Source organism: Ursus arctos, unplaced genomic scaffold (genome assembly GCF_023065955.2).
Source record: "Ursus arctos isolate Adak ecotype North America unplaced genomic scaffold, UrsArc2.0 scaffold_2, whole genome shotgun sequence".
Lineage (NCBI taxonomy): Eukaryota > Metazoa > Chordata > Mammalia > Carnivora > Ursidae > Ursus > Ursus arctos.
The window spans coordinates 45671861-45685955 of NW_026622874.1; the positions used below are offsets into that span (position 1 = coordinate 45671861).

The following is a 14095-nucleotide window of genomic DNA, read 5'->3' on the forward strand; positions in this document are numbered from 1 at the left end:
CTTTTAATGATCTCTTTTAATCAACTTTTCAAAAAGGAAAACTAACTTATTTAAAAGTATATTCTTAATGGCATTATAAAATTAGCTTGCTTTATGTGGGTTGCTTGCAATAATAATACAACTATAAAGGAACATACTGATTTTTCTCAAGAATCTTTTATTCCAGAAATTTAGAATGTAAGAAGGCCATAATCCCTGGTAATAATGAAGATCTATCTAAAAATCATAGGATCTATTAGAACTGAATACCTAAAAGGTTTTTTAGTGTTCAGAGAAGAAAAATCATATACAGAAAGACTATCGGTCAAAACAGTTGTTTCCGGTTTTTAAAAACGTTAATGCTCACGGAAGTAAACCTAACTACCAAGCAATTCTTAAACCATAATTTATTCTTAAATTATACTGTGATGGCAACAACACTAACTTAAATTAGAGCACTAACTTTTGAAATGATGGTAAAACCCTGCCACCTAGAGCTCAAAGAAAATTGTTCATCTCAGTTTTTTGAAAATTTAATGTTTGGTCTAAAAGTAAGATGGAGCAGAGCACGTATGTTTTATTCCTTTACCATAAGATTCAAATTTTTTGGCTATTATAATGAATACTGGCAGAACATTAGCAGGTTGCAATATTCAACTATTAGCCATATTACACAGTGAAAATGAGTATCAACAGATCACTTTACTGTAAATACAAAAACTGAAGTTTATTTATATTCTCAGATTTCTCTATAATTCTAAGCTCTGGGAAATGATTCCTAATCTTGACCTCAAGTACTCTGTAAAATATGACAAAGTACAAAAGGACAAAAATTCTTTCCTTCATATACTCTTTTCGAGTAACCCAATTCCTACTAATATGACACAGTAAATTTAAGACGAGAATCTGCAAAGAAAACCAGTCTGCCTTGACCAAAGTTAAAGTTCACTTTCATTGTAACCTCACACACTTCTACACACTCTCTTACCACATCATATTAACAACCGTGCATCAGTGGAGAATTGACGTTTAAGAGAAAATTAGCAGGTGAGGGAAAAATAGATAAAAATATGTAAAGGAAAGAGAACCAAAGCAACCCTTTTGGAGATGCATCAAGATACCGAACATCCAGTATCTTTCAAATTTTTTCTCTCAAAATTTAAAGTACACATCTCCTTTAACCAGAAATTTGCTTCTAGGAATTAATCTTTTTGTTGTATACACATAAATGCACAAAGGTACATGTACAAGGATGTTTTTTAATGCATTACTTGTAACTGTGAATAGAGAGGGAGGAAAGGAGAAAAAGGGAGAGAAAAATTCCACAATCCTACAGCTACAAAAACAAACAAACCACCCAACGCCATTAATAAAGATAAATAAATATTGCTATATCCACACAACAGGATATAATGTCTAAAATACACACATAAATGATTGCTGATTTTCCTAAGTTTCTACTTTGTGGGGAAAAAAATTAATAACGACATTAATGACCAAACAGCCATCAATATTCCCTCCTTATTAGGTTAAAACAAAAAACTGATCAACAAGAAAACTGGGCTATTCGTTGGATTTACAAATGAGGTGCAAATCAAGGGCACTGTGATTCAGACATTTTCACCAGCTACTTTGGTAACCAACAACCACTAAATGGCAAATACAGTCACTTAGAAATCTACATTATTACTGATCTTTCAGAGACAAAACTTGAAAATTGCTCCTAATAACAAATTTTAGCCAATTCTATAACCAATCACAGATTAGATACACATACTCACTCTAATGAATGACTGAAATACTTTAATTACCTTTCCTGTGCTCTGTAAGATAGTTGTTCGTGTCCTCCACACTCTCTCTCTGCTGACAATATCTCGTGTCACATCTACCTCAGCATCCACAAAACTTCTCTGTTTAAGGGCAGTTATGTCATCATCTAAGTCAGTCTTGATAGTAGATCTTTTCTTAGCCATAATTTTGGCTTTGATTGCAGCAATTTTTTCCACTGACATAGCTTCAGACAAAGACCTGAAAGCGATTTCCTTTTTTTAAAATTTTCGTAGCAAAGATCTCTTGAGTGCATCATAAATATATTTTGTTACATTTGTAAGTTCTTGGTAAAAATAACCTTAAGTGGCAATAATTAAGATTTTCTTCTTATCTAAAACTTATGTATTTGGTACTTAATAATCATGTAAGATCAAGAGTCCATGTAGAAATATTACTCTATAACCAAATCAGTAACTTCTTAGAAAGATCGATGCAACAAAAATCTTCACTTGGGTTTATCTCCCCGACCCCCTGCAAAAGGCAGAACCCATTAATATAGCTGTTTCCCTTAACATTTTCTCAGACTTTTATTTGCCAATGCCTCTCTAGCCACACAAACTGTACAAACACACAAAAACACACCCCCCCCTTGGGGGGGGGTTATGTGTGAAAAATTCATTCTGTAAAGAATTCAAAGCTTAGCTTTTCCTTGAAATTTCAAAGTTTCAAACCTGTATGTCAAAATGTATATAACACACCCATTTTATAGGTGACAGAGGCTTTTATATGCCACAACATACATTCCTTTTACTATCTGAAAGATTAAACCATATTTTGCAGTTTTCTTTTTCTTTTCTTTACCTGATTTTCAAATAACATTCAAAATAGCAAACAGGGGCTATATTCTGAGAACTATACTAAAAAGACTTAACACAAAGTACAAATTTCGTTAAGATGATAAGTTTAGTGTCGTTTTTACAAAATGAGGAAAAGAGTTAAAAAGGGTTTGGGGAGGGACGCCTGGGTGGCTCAGTCAGTTAAGCTGTCTGCCTTCGGCTCAGGTCATTGTCCTGGGGTCCAGGGATGGTCCTGGGATGGAGCCCCACGCTGGGCTCCCTGCTCAGCAGGGAGTCTGCTTCTCCCTCTCTCCCTGCTCATGCTATCTCTCTCAAATAAATAAATAAAATATTTTAAACAAATAAAAATAAAAAGGGTTTGGGTACCTTAACAGTTGACAAAATTATTACTCTAACCACAAGGTGACAATCTTGAAATACGTTTAAACAACATCTGGAAAAAGGACAGGAATTCTTGCAGGTTTAAATATGGTAGCATTATATAGTATACTAGCTTATTTATATAAGGTATGAAGGTACTTTACTGCAGATCCTCAATATGCATCTAGTAGTTGACTCATTTTATATAATGCTGTGCAATTTTTCCTTAAGATCTAAAGCAAACCAGCGTAACTTAAATCAAACTCAAATATTTTTCTAAATCATAATCAAATGTGAATTGGACTTTCAATCACTGGAGTTTTACTTCTAGCTAAAATGAAGTAGCAAGGACTGGATTAACCCTCCTGCTTCCAATAAACCAGTGAAAATACATAAAACAGTAGCTTACTAAATACCTGGTATCAAGCAATGAAACACCATGATCTCTGACAAATGAAAACCAGATAAAGTGAGCCCTATGAATGCTGCAGTTTGCCACCTTTTAAATTTTCAAAATGGCATAGGGAGGAGAATCCAGGCAAAACTGAGTGGATTACCTGATTTGAGAATTGGTGCTGAGAGTCCAGCAAAACCAAGGTGGCTGGAATTCATAGGCCTAAGTACCTGAGAAGAAAGAGCTGCAATGAAGATGCCCATCAAGTATTCTGGGAGAATACTGATGAGCACAAGAGTATGAGGAAACAAAAGCTGGGTATATAGAAACCATCCAACAGGATTAGAGGGAACAATGCCCAGAGCTCACACAGGGTGAAGAACAGTTCCTATTACCACAGCCAAACTGAAAACCTCACATCCATAGGGCATTAGGTAGAGTACTCAGAATGGTTTTGTGTAGGCAATGGTGGGGAATAATTATCCTAACTGAACACTGCTCAAATAACAAATCTTAAATCAAGACATAAAAGGAACAAACTGTTTCCAAGTGATTTAACTATATCCCAAAACAAAAGAAAATTTAGAATACAAAAATACCTAGCACTCAATATGGTAAAATGCAAAATGTCTAGTATCCAAACATCACAAGGCATGTCAAGAAGCAGGAAAATACAAGCCAGAATGAAAAATCTAACTCAAAACCAATTATAAATTGACACCGATGCAGGATTAGCAAACACAGACATTAAAATAATTATAACTCTATTCCACGTATTCAACAAATTAAATGAGACATGGACTATATATTTAACCAACCTGCAGAGATAAATATAATGTTTGAGACTACAAATACATTACAAATATAATTACAGAAGAAAATATTAGTGAATGACACAACTACAGAAACTATCAAGTGACTAGAAAAAAAAGAACCCAAATATTTTAAGAAACAAGGCCAAAAACTTTCTAAATTCAATAAAAATTATGAACACAAAAATTCCCTCCAAAAGCTCAATGGACTTCAAACACAAGAACGATGAAGAAAAGGCCAAGTTATGCGCTAATTAAACAGCTCAAGACCTTTAATAGAGAAAACTTTTAAAGTACCCAGAGGGAAAAAAGGACACATTTCATTAAAAATATTTAAAAATTTAAGAAAATAAGGATGACAGCAGACTTCTCGTCAGCAACAATGTAATTGAGACAGCAATGGTATAACATCTTTAAAGTACAGATGGTCTGACTTAAAATGGTTTGACCTAAAATTTTTCAACTTCACAATGGTGTGAAACTGGTATGCATTCCGTAGAAACCATACTTCAAATTATGATCTTTTCTCAGGCTAGTGGTATGTGGCACGATGCTCTCTCATGACGCCTGGCAGTGACAGCTAGCCACGGCTCTCAGTCAGCTGTACAATCACCAGGAAAAATAACTGATACATTTAAAATCATTCTGTACCCATACAACCATTCTATTCTACACTTTTGGTACAGTATTCAACAAATTACATGAGATATTCAACACTTTATTATTGCCCAACTGTAGGCTAATGAGAGTGTTCTAAGCATATTTAAAGTAGCCTACACTAAGTTATGATGTTTGGTAGGTGAGGTATATTAAATGCATTTCTGGCTTATGGTATTTTCAACTGAGGATGGGTTTATCAGGATGTAACTCATCTTAAGTCAAGGAAGACCTATACTTAAAAAGATGTAACTTACGAGGCAGCTGGGTGACTCAGTCAGTTAAACATCTGCCTTCAGCTCAGAACGTGAACCCAGGGTCCTGGAATTGAGCCCTGAGTTGGGCTCTTTGCTCACCGAGGAGTCTGCTTCTCCAGATCTCTCTGCCCCACCCCCGGCTCGTGAGAGCTTTCTCTCTCTCTCTAAAAAATAAAATCTAAAAAGAAGATGGAACTTAAAATTTAATATCCAGTAAAAATTCCTTAAAAAAAAAAAAAAAAAGACAGGGGCGCCTGGGTGGCACAGGCGTTAAGCGTCTGCCTTCGGCTCAGGGTGTGATCCCAGCATTCTGGGATCGAGCCCCATGTCAGGCTCTTCCGCTGGGAGCCTGCTTCTTCCTCTCCCACTCCCCCTGCTTGTGTTCCCTCTCTCGCTGGCTGTCTCTCTCTGTCAAATAAATAAATAAAATCTTTAAAAAAAAAAAAAAGACAAAATAAAGGCTTTTCAGCAATACAGAAGTTGAAAGAATTAATCACCAGCAGGTTTACACAAAAAAATGTCAAATCTTTCAGGAAGAAGGATAAAAACAGATAAACAGATCTGAACAAAGAAATGAAGAACAATGGAAATGGTATCTGTAAATACATAAGATTTTTTCCTTATTATTTAAAGCTCTTTAAAAAGAAAACACTTTAAAGAAGAAGAATGCATACTGGTGCTTACAACACATGTATACCATTTTAAGGTTCCCATACTATACATGAAGTAGGGAGCATAACACTTGCAGGTAGACTGTAATGCTATGAACCATGCATACTAAAAGCCCTAAAGCAAACACTAATAATGAAACAGTTTTAACTAATAAGCCAACAACAATAAGAAAAAATAGAATTACAACCAATATTCATTTATTCAAAATAAGAAGGCCAAAAACAGGACAAAGAGACAAATAAAAAGTAATAAGCAAAATGGACTAAAACTAACCATATCAATAATCACATTAAGTATAAAAGATCTAGACACATAAGCAAAGCACTTAACTATAGAGACACATAGGTAAAAAGTAAAAGGATTCCAGTTTTCAGATGAAGAGTTCTCCACATGGTTACACAATATGGAAGTGCTTAGGACTATGATCTACATACTGTAAAATACTACAATGATAAATTTTATGTTATTTTTTACCATAATTTTTTTTAAAAAGTAAAAGAATAAAACGATATACTATGCTAACATAAGCCAAAGAAAGCTGGAGGAGTGTCTAGGTGAATACAAGAAAAAGTAGTTTTTTAAACAAAGAACACTGTCAGAAATAAAGGTCACTCCATAATGACAAAAAGATTCATTCATCAAGACAACATAACCCTAAACATTTACACCTGATAACAGAGCCTGAAAGTAGAACAAAATCTGATAAAAATGCAAAGAAAAATGGGCAAATCCACAGCCAGAGAGTTCAATAATTCTATCTCAATAATTAATAATACAAGACAAAAAACAAGTAAGGATATAGAAGACTCTACTGACACTATCAACCACACTGACCGTACTGACCATAGGAAGACACTCCAAAATAACAGAATACACATTCAAGTGCCTACAGAACAGACCTTATTTGGGGCCAAAAACCAAGTTTCAGTACTTACCAAAGGATTCAAAGTCACATAAAATATAACCATACTCTGGAATAGACTAAAAATCAGTAACAAAGATCTCTAGAAAATCCCAAATACTTGGAAACTAAATAACTCACTTGCAAACAATCCATGAGTAAAAAAAGAAATCAAAAGGGAAATCAGACAGTAATTTTGAACTGAATGAAAATGAAAACACAACATACCAATATGAGATGCCATTAAAGCAGTACTTAGAGTGGAAGCTGAGGTTACTGATTTCCCTCTAAGAAACATAAAAAAAAAACAACAACAGCATATTAAATCCAGAGTATGCAGAAGTAGTAAATCATAAAGATCAGAGCAGAAATTGAAGAATCAAAAAGAAAAAAAAATGAAAGAGGAAAATCCCAATTTGGGTCTTTGAGAATAAAATTGGTCAACTTTGGCCAGGCAATAAGGAAACTTACGGAAAACACCAACTGCTAATATCAAGGAATGAAAGAGGGGACATTGCTCCAGATTATAACATTTTAAAGGATATTATGAACAACATTCTGCAAATAAATTTGACAACGTAGATGAAATGGACAAATTCTTTCAAAGAAACACTCAAAGAAGAAAGAGAGAGAACCAGAAGAGACCTATAACTATTAAACAAGTTGAGTATGCAGTTGAAAACTTTACCTGAAATACATGAAAATAAATAAAACTATAGTACAAATGGCTTCATCAATAAATTGTCCCAAATGCAGGAGGAAAAAATACCAATTCTAAACAAACTTTTCCAGAAAATTGTAGAAAAGGAAATACTTTCCAACTCATTCTGAGACCAGAATTATCTTGATAGGAAACAAGACAAAAAGACATTACAAGAAGACTACAGACCTCGAAAACATAAGTACAGAATTCTATATAAATTCTTAAAAATCTAATTCAACAATACATAAAAAGAATAATATACCATGATTGTGGTAGGCAGCCACTGAAATGATTACAAATACCCACATCTTGGCATTCACACCCATGTGTAATCCCCTTCCTTGGGGGCGGGGGGGCTGAACCTTGCTTCTCACTTGCTTCTAACAAATACAATGCTATACAGGTGACAGGATGTCACTCTGAAGATTTGGCTATAAAAAAAAATAACCTCTAGCTTGCTTGACAGCTCTCTTGCACTCTTCTTTCCTCACTCTGATGAAGCTGTAATACTGTGAAATATTCTGTGGAAAGTCCAAATGTGGTAGCAAAGAACCAAGAGAGTCCTCTATATAACACCTGAGGAACTGAAGTATTAGTCTAACAACCTGTCAAGAACTAAATTTTGCCAACAACCACATGAGTGAGCTTAGAAGAAGATCCTTCTCCTAACAGGCCTACACATGAGAACACAGTCCTGGCCAACAGCTTAACTGCAACACTGTGAGAGGCCATAAAGCAGAGAAGCTACCTAAATCACCCCAAGACTCCTGACCCACAGAAACCATGAGATAATAAATATGTGTAATTTAAGCCAATATGTTTCAGGTTAATTTGTTATGCAGCAAGATAACTAAAAAAATAAAGAAGTAGAGTTTATCCATGAAATGCAAACATCAAAAAAATAATTTAATTCACCATATTAACAAAAGACTATACGATCATTTCAGTAGAATCAGAAAAAAACATGTCACAATAGCCAACATTCCTTTCTGATAAACTCGCAGCAAACAAGGAAAAAGCTATTTCCTCAACCTGTTGAAGGGTATCTAACAAAAAAATCTAAGCTAACATGCTTAACAGTCAAAGAGTGCTTTCCCCTGTGATGAGGAACAAAACAAGAATGTCTAATCTCTGCTTCTTCAACACTGGATTAGTGAGGAATCAGCAAGTCTAGCCAGGACTATAAGGCAAGAAATAAAAGGCATCCAGTTTAGAAAGAAAAAAGGAGAAAAAAAAAAAAGGAAAAAAAGACATATTTTATGTGTAGAAAACATAATTATCTATGTAGAAAAGCTAACGATAGCTACAAAAACATTATAAGAACTAATCAATGAGTTTAACATGATTGCAGGATTCAAGATCCATACCCAAAAATCAACTGTATTTCTATAAGAGCAATAAATCAAGTATTGAAATGTTTTTTAAAGGATCACTTACAATAGCATCAAAAAGTATGAAATACAACAAAAAGGTATACAAGGCCTATACACTTGAAAATTAGGAAATGTTAAAAGAAATTACAGAAGATCTAAATATCTCTCCATTAATAGATGGGGAATAAATACATCTTGCTTGTAAGTCAGAAGACTCATTATTTTTAAGAAGTCAATTCTCCCCAAACTGGTCTACTGATTCAATGCAATCCCAATCAAAATCCCAGTAAGCTTTTTTGTAGAAAATGACATGTTAATTTCAACACTCATGTGGAAATGCAAAGAACCAAAAACAGCAAAAACATCCTTGAAACAGAAGAACAAAGTTGGAAAGCTAACACTATCTAATTTCAAAACTTATAAACAGTCATCAAAATGGTTTCGTACAGGCAAAAAGACCAATAGGTCAACAACACAGAATGGGTCCAGAAACAGATCTACACAAGAACAACTGAGTTTTTTACACAAGTGCAAAGACAATTCATTGGAAACCAATAGTGCTGAAATAATTGGGTTATCCACATGCACAAAACTGAACTTCAGTATCTAGATTGTAACAAAATAAATGAATTTTGATCCATGCTATATAACCCACACACAAAAAATGAACAGAAAATAGATCACAGACTTATACGTAAAACCTAGAACTAAAAAATTTCTATGAAAGAATATGAGACAATCTTTGTTGGCTTTGCTCAGGCAAAGACTTCTTAGATATAACACCAAAACACAATTCGCAAAAGAATGTGTTGATAAATGACATGTCATAAAAATTAAAACGAGCTGCTCTTCAAAAGGTAGCTAGGAGAATGTAAAAACAAGTCACACACTGCGAGAAATATCCGCAAGGCCTATGTCTCAAAAAGGACTTCTATCCAGAACATACAACAAACTTTCAAAACTCAATAATAGGAAAACAATCCAGTAAGAATAAATGGACAAAAATCTGAACAAACTTCACCAAACATGATGTAATATGGCAAATAAGCACACAATAAGATGCTCATACTATCATTAATAAGGAGGTAAGTGCAAGATCAGCATGGCTAAAATTAAAAAGCCTGACCACACTAAGTGTTGGCAAGGCTGTGAAGAAACTAGAACTCTTATATACTGATAGTAGAAATGTGAAATGGTACAATCACTCTGAACAGGTTGATTTCTTAAAAAGGCAGCTCTGTAACAGTACACAATTCAATCACTCCTCTCCTAGGTATTTACTCAGTGGAAATGAAAACATATGTCCAAAAAAACTTAGACACAAATGATTATAGCTTAAGCTGCAATAGCCAAAAACCAGCAACAAGTGAAATGCCCATAAACAGGTGCCTAGAAAACAAACTGTATTACGTCCATACAATGGAACAGAATCAACTACTCAGCAATAAAACAGAATGAACTATTGACACATCCAACAATATGGATGAATCTCAAAATAATTATGCTAAGTAAGAGACCAGACCCCCAAAAAAGTACATATTACTTAACTCCATTTATACTTAACTCTAGAAAAAGCTAATTTATAAGTAAAGCAGATCACTGGTTGCCTAGAGAGGAAAGGAAGTGGGGACAGGTAGAAGAGTGCAATCATAAAGATACACAAGAAATTTGTAGGGGTGATGTTATATTCATTATCTTGATTACGATGATGGTTTTACAGATGTATACATATGTGAAAGCTTATCAACTTATATTAAATATGTGCAGCTTATTGTTATGTCAGTCACCTTGAATAAGGTTTTTAAAAATAGACATTGAATTTTTAAAGTTGTATAGAACTTCCAAAGCATTATATTGTGCCAAGGAAAAACTATGAAGTGATTTTAATTATAGTAAAATCAGGGATCAACAAAATAATACCATAGGCCAAATCCAGCCATGCCAATTCTTCTATGAATGAAGCAATCATCGACTGCTTTTCCTACCACAAGCATTAAATAGTTACCAAAAAGACAAAACCAAAAAATCAAAAACCATGTGACCTTCAAAGCTGAAAGTATTTAATATGTGTCACTACACAAAAAAAGTTTGCTGACCTCTGCTATAAATCAACAAGTGATCACAAAATAAATGAGTGGCCTGGTTATGGAGTAATTTTAAAAAGGAAAGATCAATATGGTAATAGAACCAAGAAGGCAGCTTTCCCGGAAGCAAAATTAACTTTCAATCTCCCCTACCATAAAACATGCCCACACATCTTTTGAACTTAGGGTACAGAGGTACATAATGAATGCAAGGAGTAAAGCTCAATGTAGATAACATATTACCATCTCCTTTTCCATATACACTTAACATTTTCTACTAAAGAAAATCTTACCTAATCTGTTCAGTCTGTACAATCCCTTCTTTATGACCCTCCAAACGAGCAGCCAATCTCTCTTTATCAAGGCGCACACACTCTTCATCCTGAAAATAATCAGGTTAGTGAATATTTTACATTTTTATTTAACTTGTAGAACAATAACAACAAAAAACTACATGTAACTTTTCCTTACATAAGTTCCTGCCTATAACATTCCAAGCATGCCGGCCTTAAGTCAGCTTGTCTTTGAGATTACTTCTAAGTTACATAAAGACAACAATAATAAATACATGTTGGGTCACATAAGAGTAGAACTGATTAAAAGCTTACCAAAGAACTTCAGCAACTTTTTTTCTACAATAAAACATTCTTCCCATAATGAATCATATCTACTTTTATTCATAAAGGTATTATACCACAAATAAATTCCTTCTCCTTTTCTTCAGGAAAATTTATCACTAAATTTTGTGAAAAGCCTTCACCATGGTCAAAAATTTCATTCTGGAGTTAGTTTTTTGCACTTGTTGCCCACGTCCTAAATCCATTAGGATTTCTGATGACCAGATACTGAACTCGAATGGTTTTCAAAGCATGTTCCTTAGAATATTAGGCATTTCCTACAAAGTGCTCCATGGGCCACTTCTCTGAGTTCAACCTTGGTAGCTCAGCTTTTCTCTAACATACATGTTAGAATTTCAGATAAAATTTAGTCTGAAAAGTGTTCAGTTAAAAACAAAACTTGATCTAGTTCAATGCCCACATTCAACAAATGAGAAAACTAAGGAACGAAGTCACTGTCTATGGCTAACAAAACATGATATTGGATAAAAAGCATCAGTATATTCAATGTTGTGCTCCATCCAATTCATGCTCTAACATTAACCTATCATTCAAAACATTTTGCTGACATGAATGCAAAGACAGAATTTTAGCAAATGCATCAAAATTTAGCCATTTGTAATGAAGGTATAACACAAATTACTAAAGTTCCTTAGGAAACTACTGATTTTAAAGACAACTGCAGCCTAGATTTTAATCAGATTAGATCAGAATCTCTGCCCTCCAGGTTTCTCTCCTAGCACAGTGCCTTGCAGGTTCCCAATATATATATGCTGAACTGAAAATTGTTTATGTAACATAGCTGTTTATGTAAATCATTTTAATTCCATAAATACTCTGGAAAGAATTTTATTATGGTATTTCTTTTTTTTAATAAAGATTTTTACTTGTTTGACAGAGAAAGAGAGAGAGGGAACACAAGCGGGAGAGTGGCAGAGGGAGAAGCAGGTTTCCCACTGAGCAGGGAGCCTAACATGGGGCTCGATCCCAGGACCCCAGGATCATGACCTGAGCCAAAGGCAGACAACTAACAACTGAGCCACCCAGGCACCCCTTATTATGCTATTTCTTTTTTTTTTTTTTTAAGATTTTATTTATTTATTTGGCAGAGAGAAAGACAGCCAGCGAGAGAGGGAACACAAGCAGGGGGAGTGGAAGAGGAAGAAGCAGGCTTCCCAGCAGAGGAGCCTGACATGGGGCTCGATCCCGAGGATCTGGGATCACGCCCTGAGCCAAAAGCAGACACTTAACGACTGAGTCACCCAGGCGCCCCAATTATGCTATTTCTTGTTGATGTTTCAAGTTACTTGTACCTAGCAAATTAGCATTTTTGACATGTTCAATTTATTTTAATAATTAAACTGTAAATTCAGGTTTTTCCAAATAAATAGTGTGTCTAAATCACTCATTTTGTTCACAGTGGGTCACAACCTTCTTTCATACAGAGAGAGCTGGTGAAAACTTGTTTTACTGCTGCAAAATTTGTACTCAGTATGTATAGTAGAATGGCTAGAAGCCAGATAGTCTGGGCTCTAATCCTGGTTCTGTGAACCTCAAGTAACTTACTCTCTCAAGGGGTTTGTTTGCTCATTGATGACATGCATAGTACTGCCAACTTCAGGAGGTTGTGGCTGAGGATTACATGAGTTAATATATATAAAGTATACAAAAGTCACCCAGAACAGAGGAAAAACAATGAGCCAATTATCATGATCATTAACTAAAAAATATCAAGTCCATGTCTCAGAGTATGCTTAATTAAAATTAATTGTTTTAAAATTAATTAAAATAAAATTGTACTGTTTCAGCATCAAATTCTGTCAATGATCATATAGAACATACTTACCAACATCCTTGTCCCTTTAACAGTTGCCTTTTTATTCTTAACTATGGATGCTATTTATATAGCAGGCAAAAGATGCAACTATTTGATTTCTATACAAGTGTGAAAGGAAAAGATTTATGGTTTCTGGTAAAGTTAACATTAGTGATGACTAGAAGTGCTATTTCTTTATTATTAATTGATACATGGAGCAGTTCAGTCATTTCTCAGATTTTAAGTGTACCTCTACTACATAATCTTCCATCGTCAGGGGATTTTATATGTAACTGATCTGGGGCTTGTTAAAAAATTTAAATAAATAGCCTCATAATCACGTAATTATAATTTTTAAGGCTTAACTTTCTTATGCAGTACCCTAGCTGTTCAACGACTTTTCTTTCTAAAGGTAACTGCATTTCTTATACAGCTTCTATTTCATGTGAACTATCCTTATTTACCAATATTAGTATTCTATTTGCAAGCTATAAAACACTACAAAAAATATGCAACCTAATACACCAGTATTTTTTTTTTAATTTATTTTAGAGAGAAGGGGCACACACAAGGAGGGGGAGGGGCAAAGGGAGAAAATCTCAAGCAGACTCCAGCTGAGTGCACGACCCTGAGATCATGACCTAAGCTGAAACCAAGAGTAGGATGCTCAACTGACTGACCCACCCAGGTGCCCCCTAATATATGTAAGTATTTTAAGAAATAACTGTAATAACTACTTCATGTTCACAGTCCTTAAAAGTGAAGCAAATTCTCACGCCATCTTATTCTAGGGACAGGCAAACTACAACCCAAAGGTAGGCTTACCATCTGTTTTATAAAATG

At 34.5% G+C, this 14095-nt stretch overlaps 1 protein-coding gene across 1 annotated transcript in view; it reads right to left on the reverse strand.

Moving 5' to 3' along the window:
* Positions 1-14095, reverse strand: part of CDC73 (cell division cycle 73) — a 116040-nt gene that overhangs the window by 91181 nt on the left and 10764 nt on the right. The window contains exons 6-7 of the mRNA XM_026517367.4: positions 11113-11201; positions 1791-2007 (exon numbers count right to left, since the gene is read on the reverse strand). Of these exons, the coding sequence (XP_026373152.1) occupies positions 1791-2007; positions 11113-11201 (306 nt within the window). The remainder of the gene's footprint in view (positions 1-1790; positions 2008-11112; positions 11202-14095) is intronic.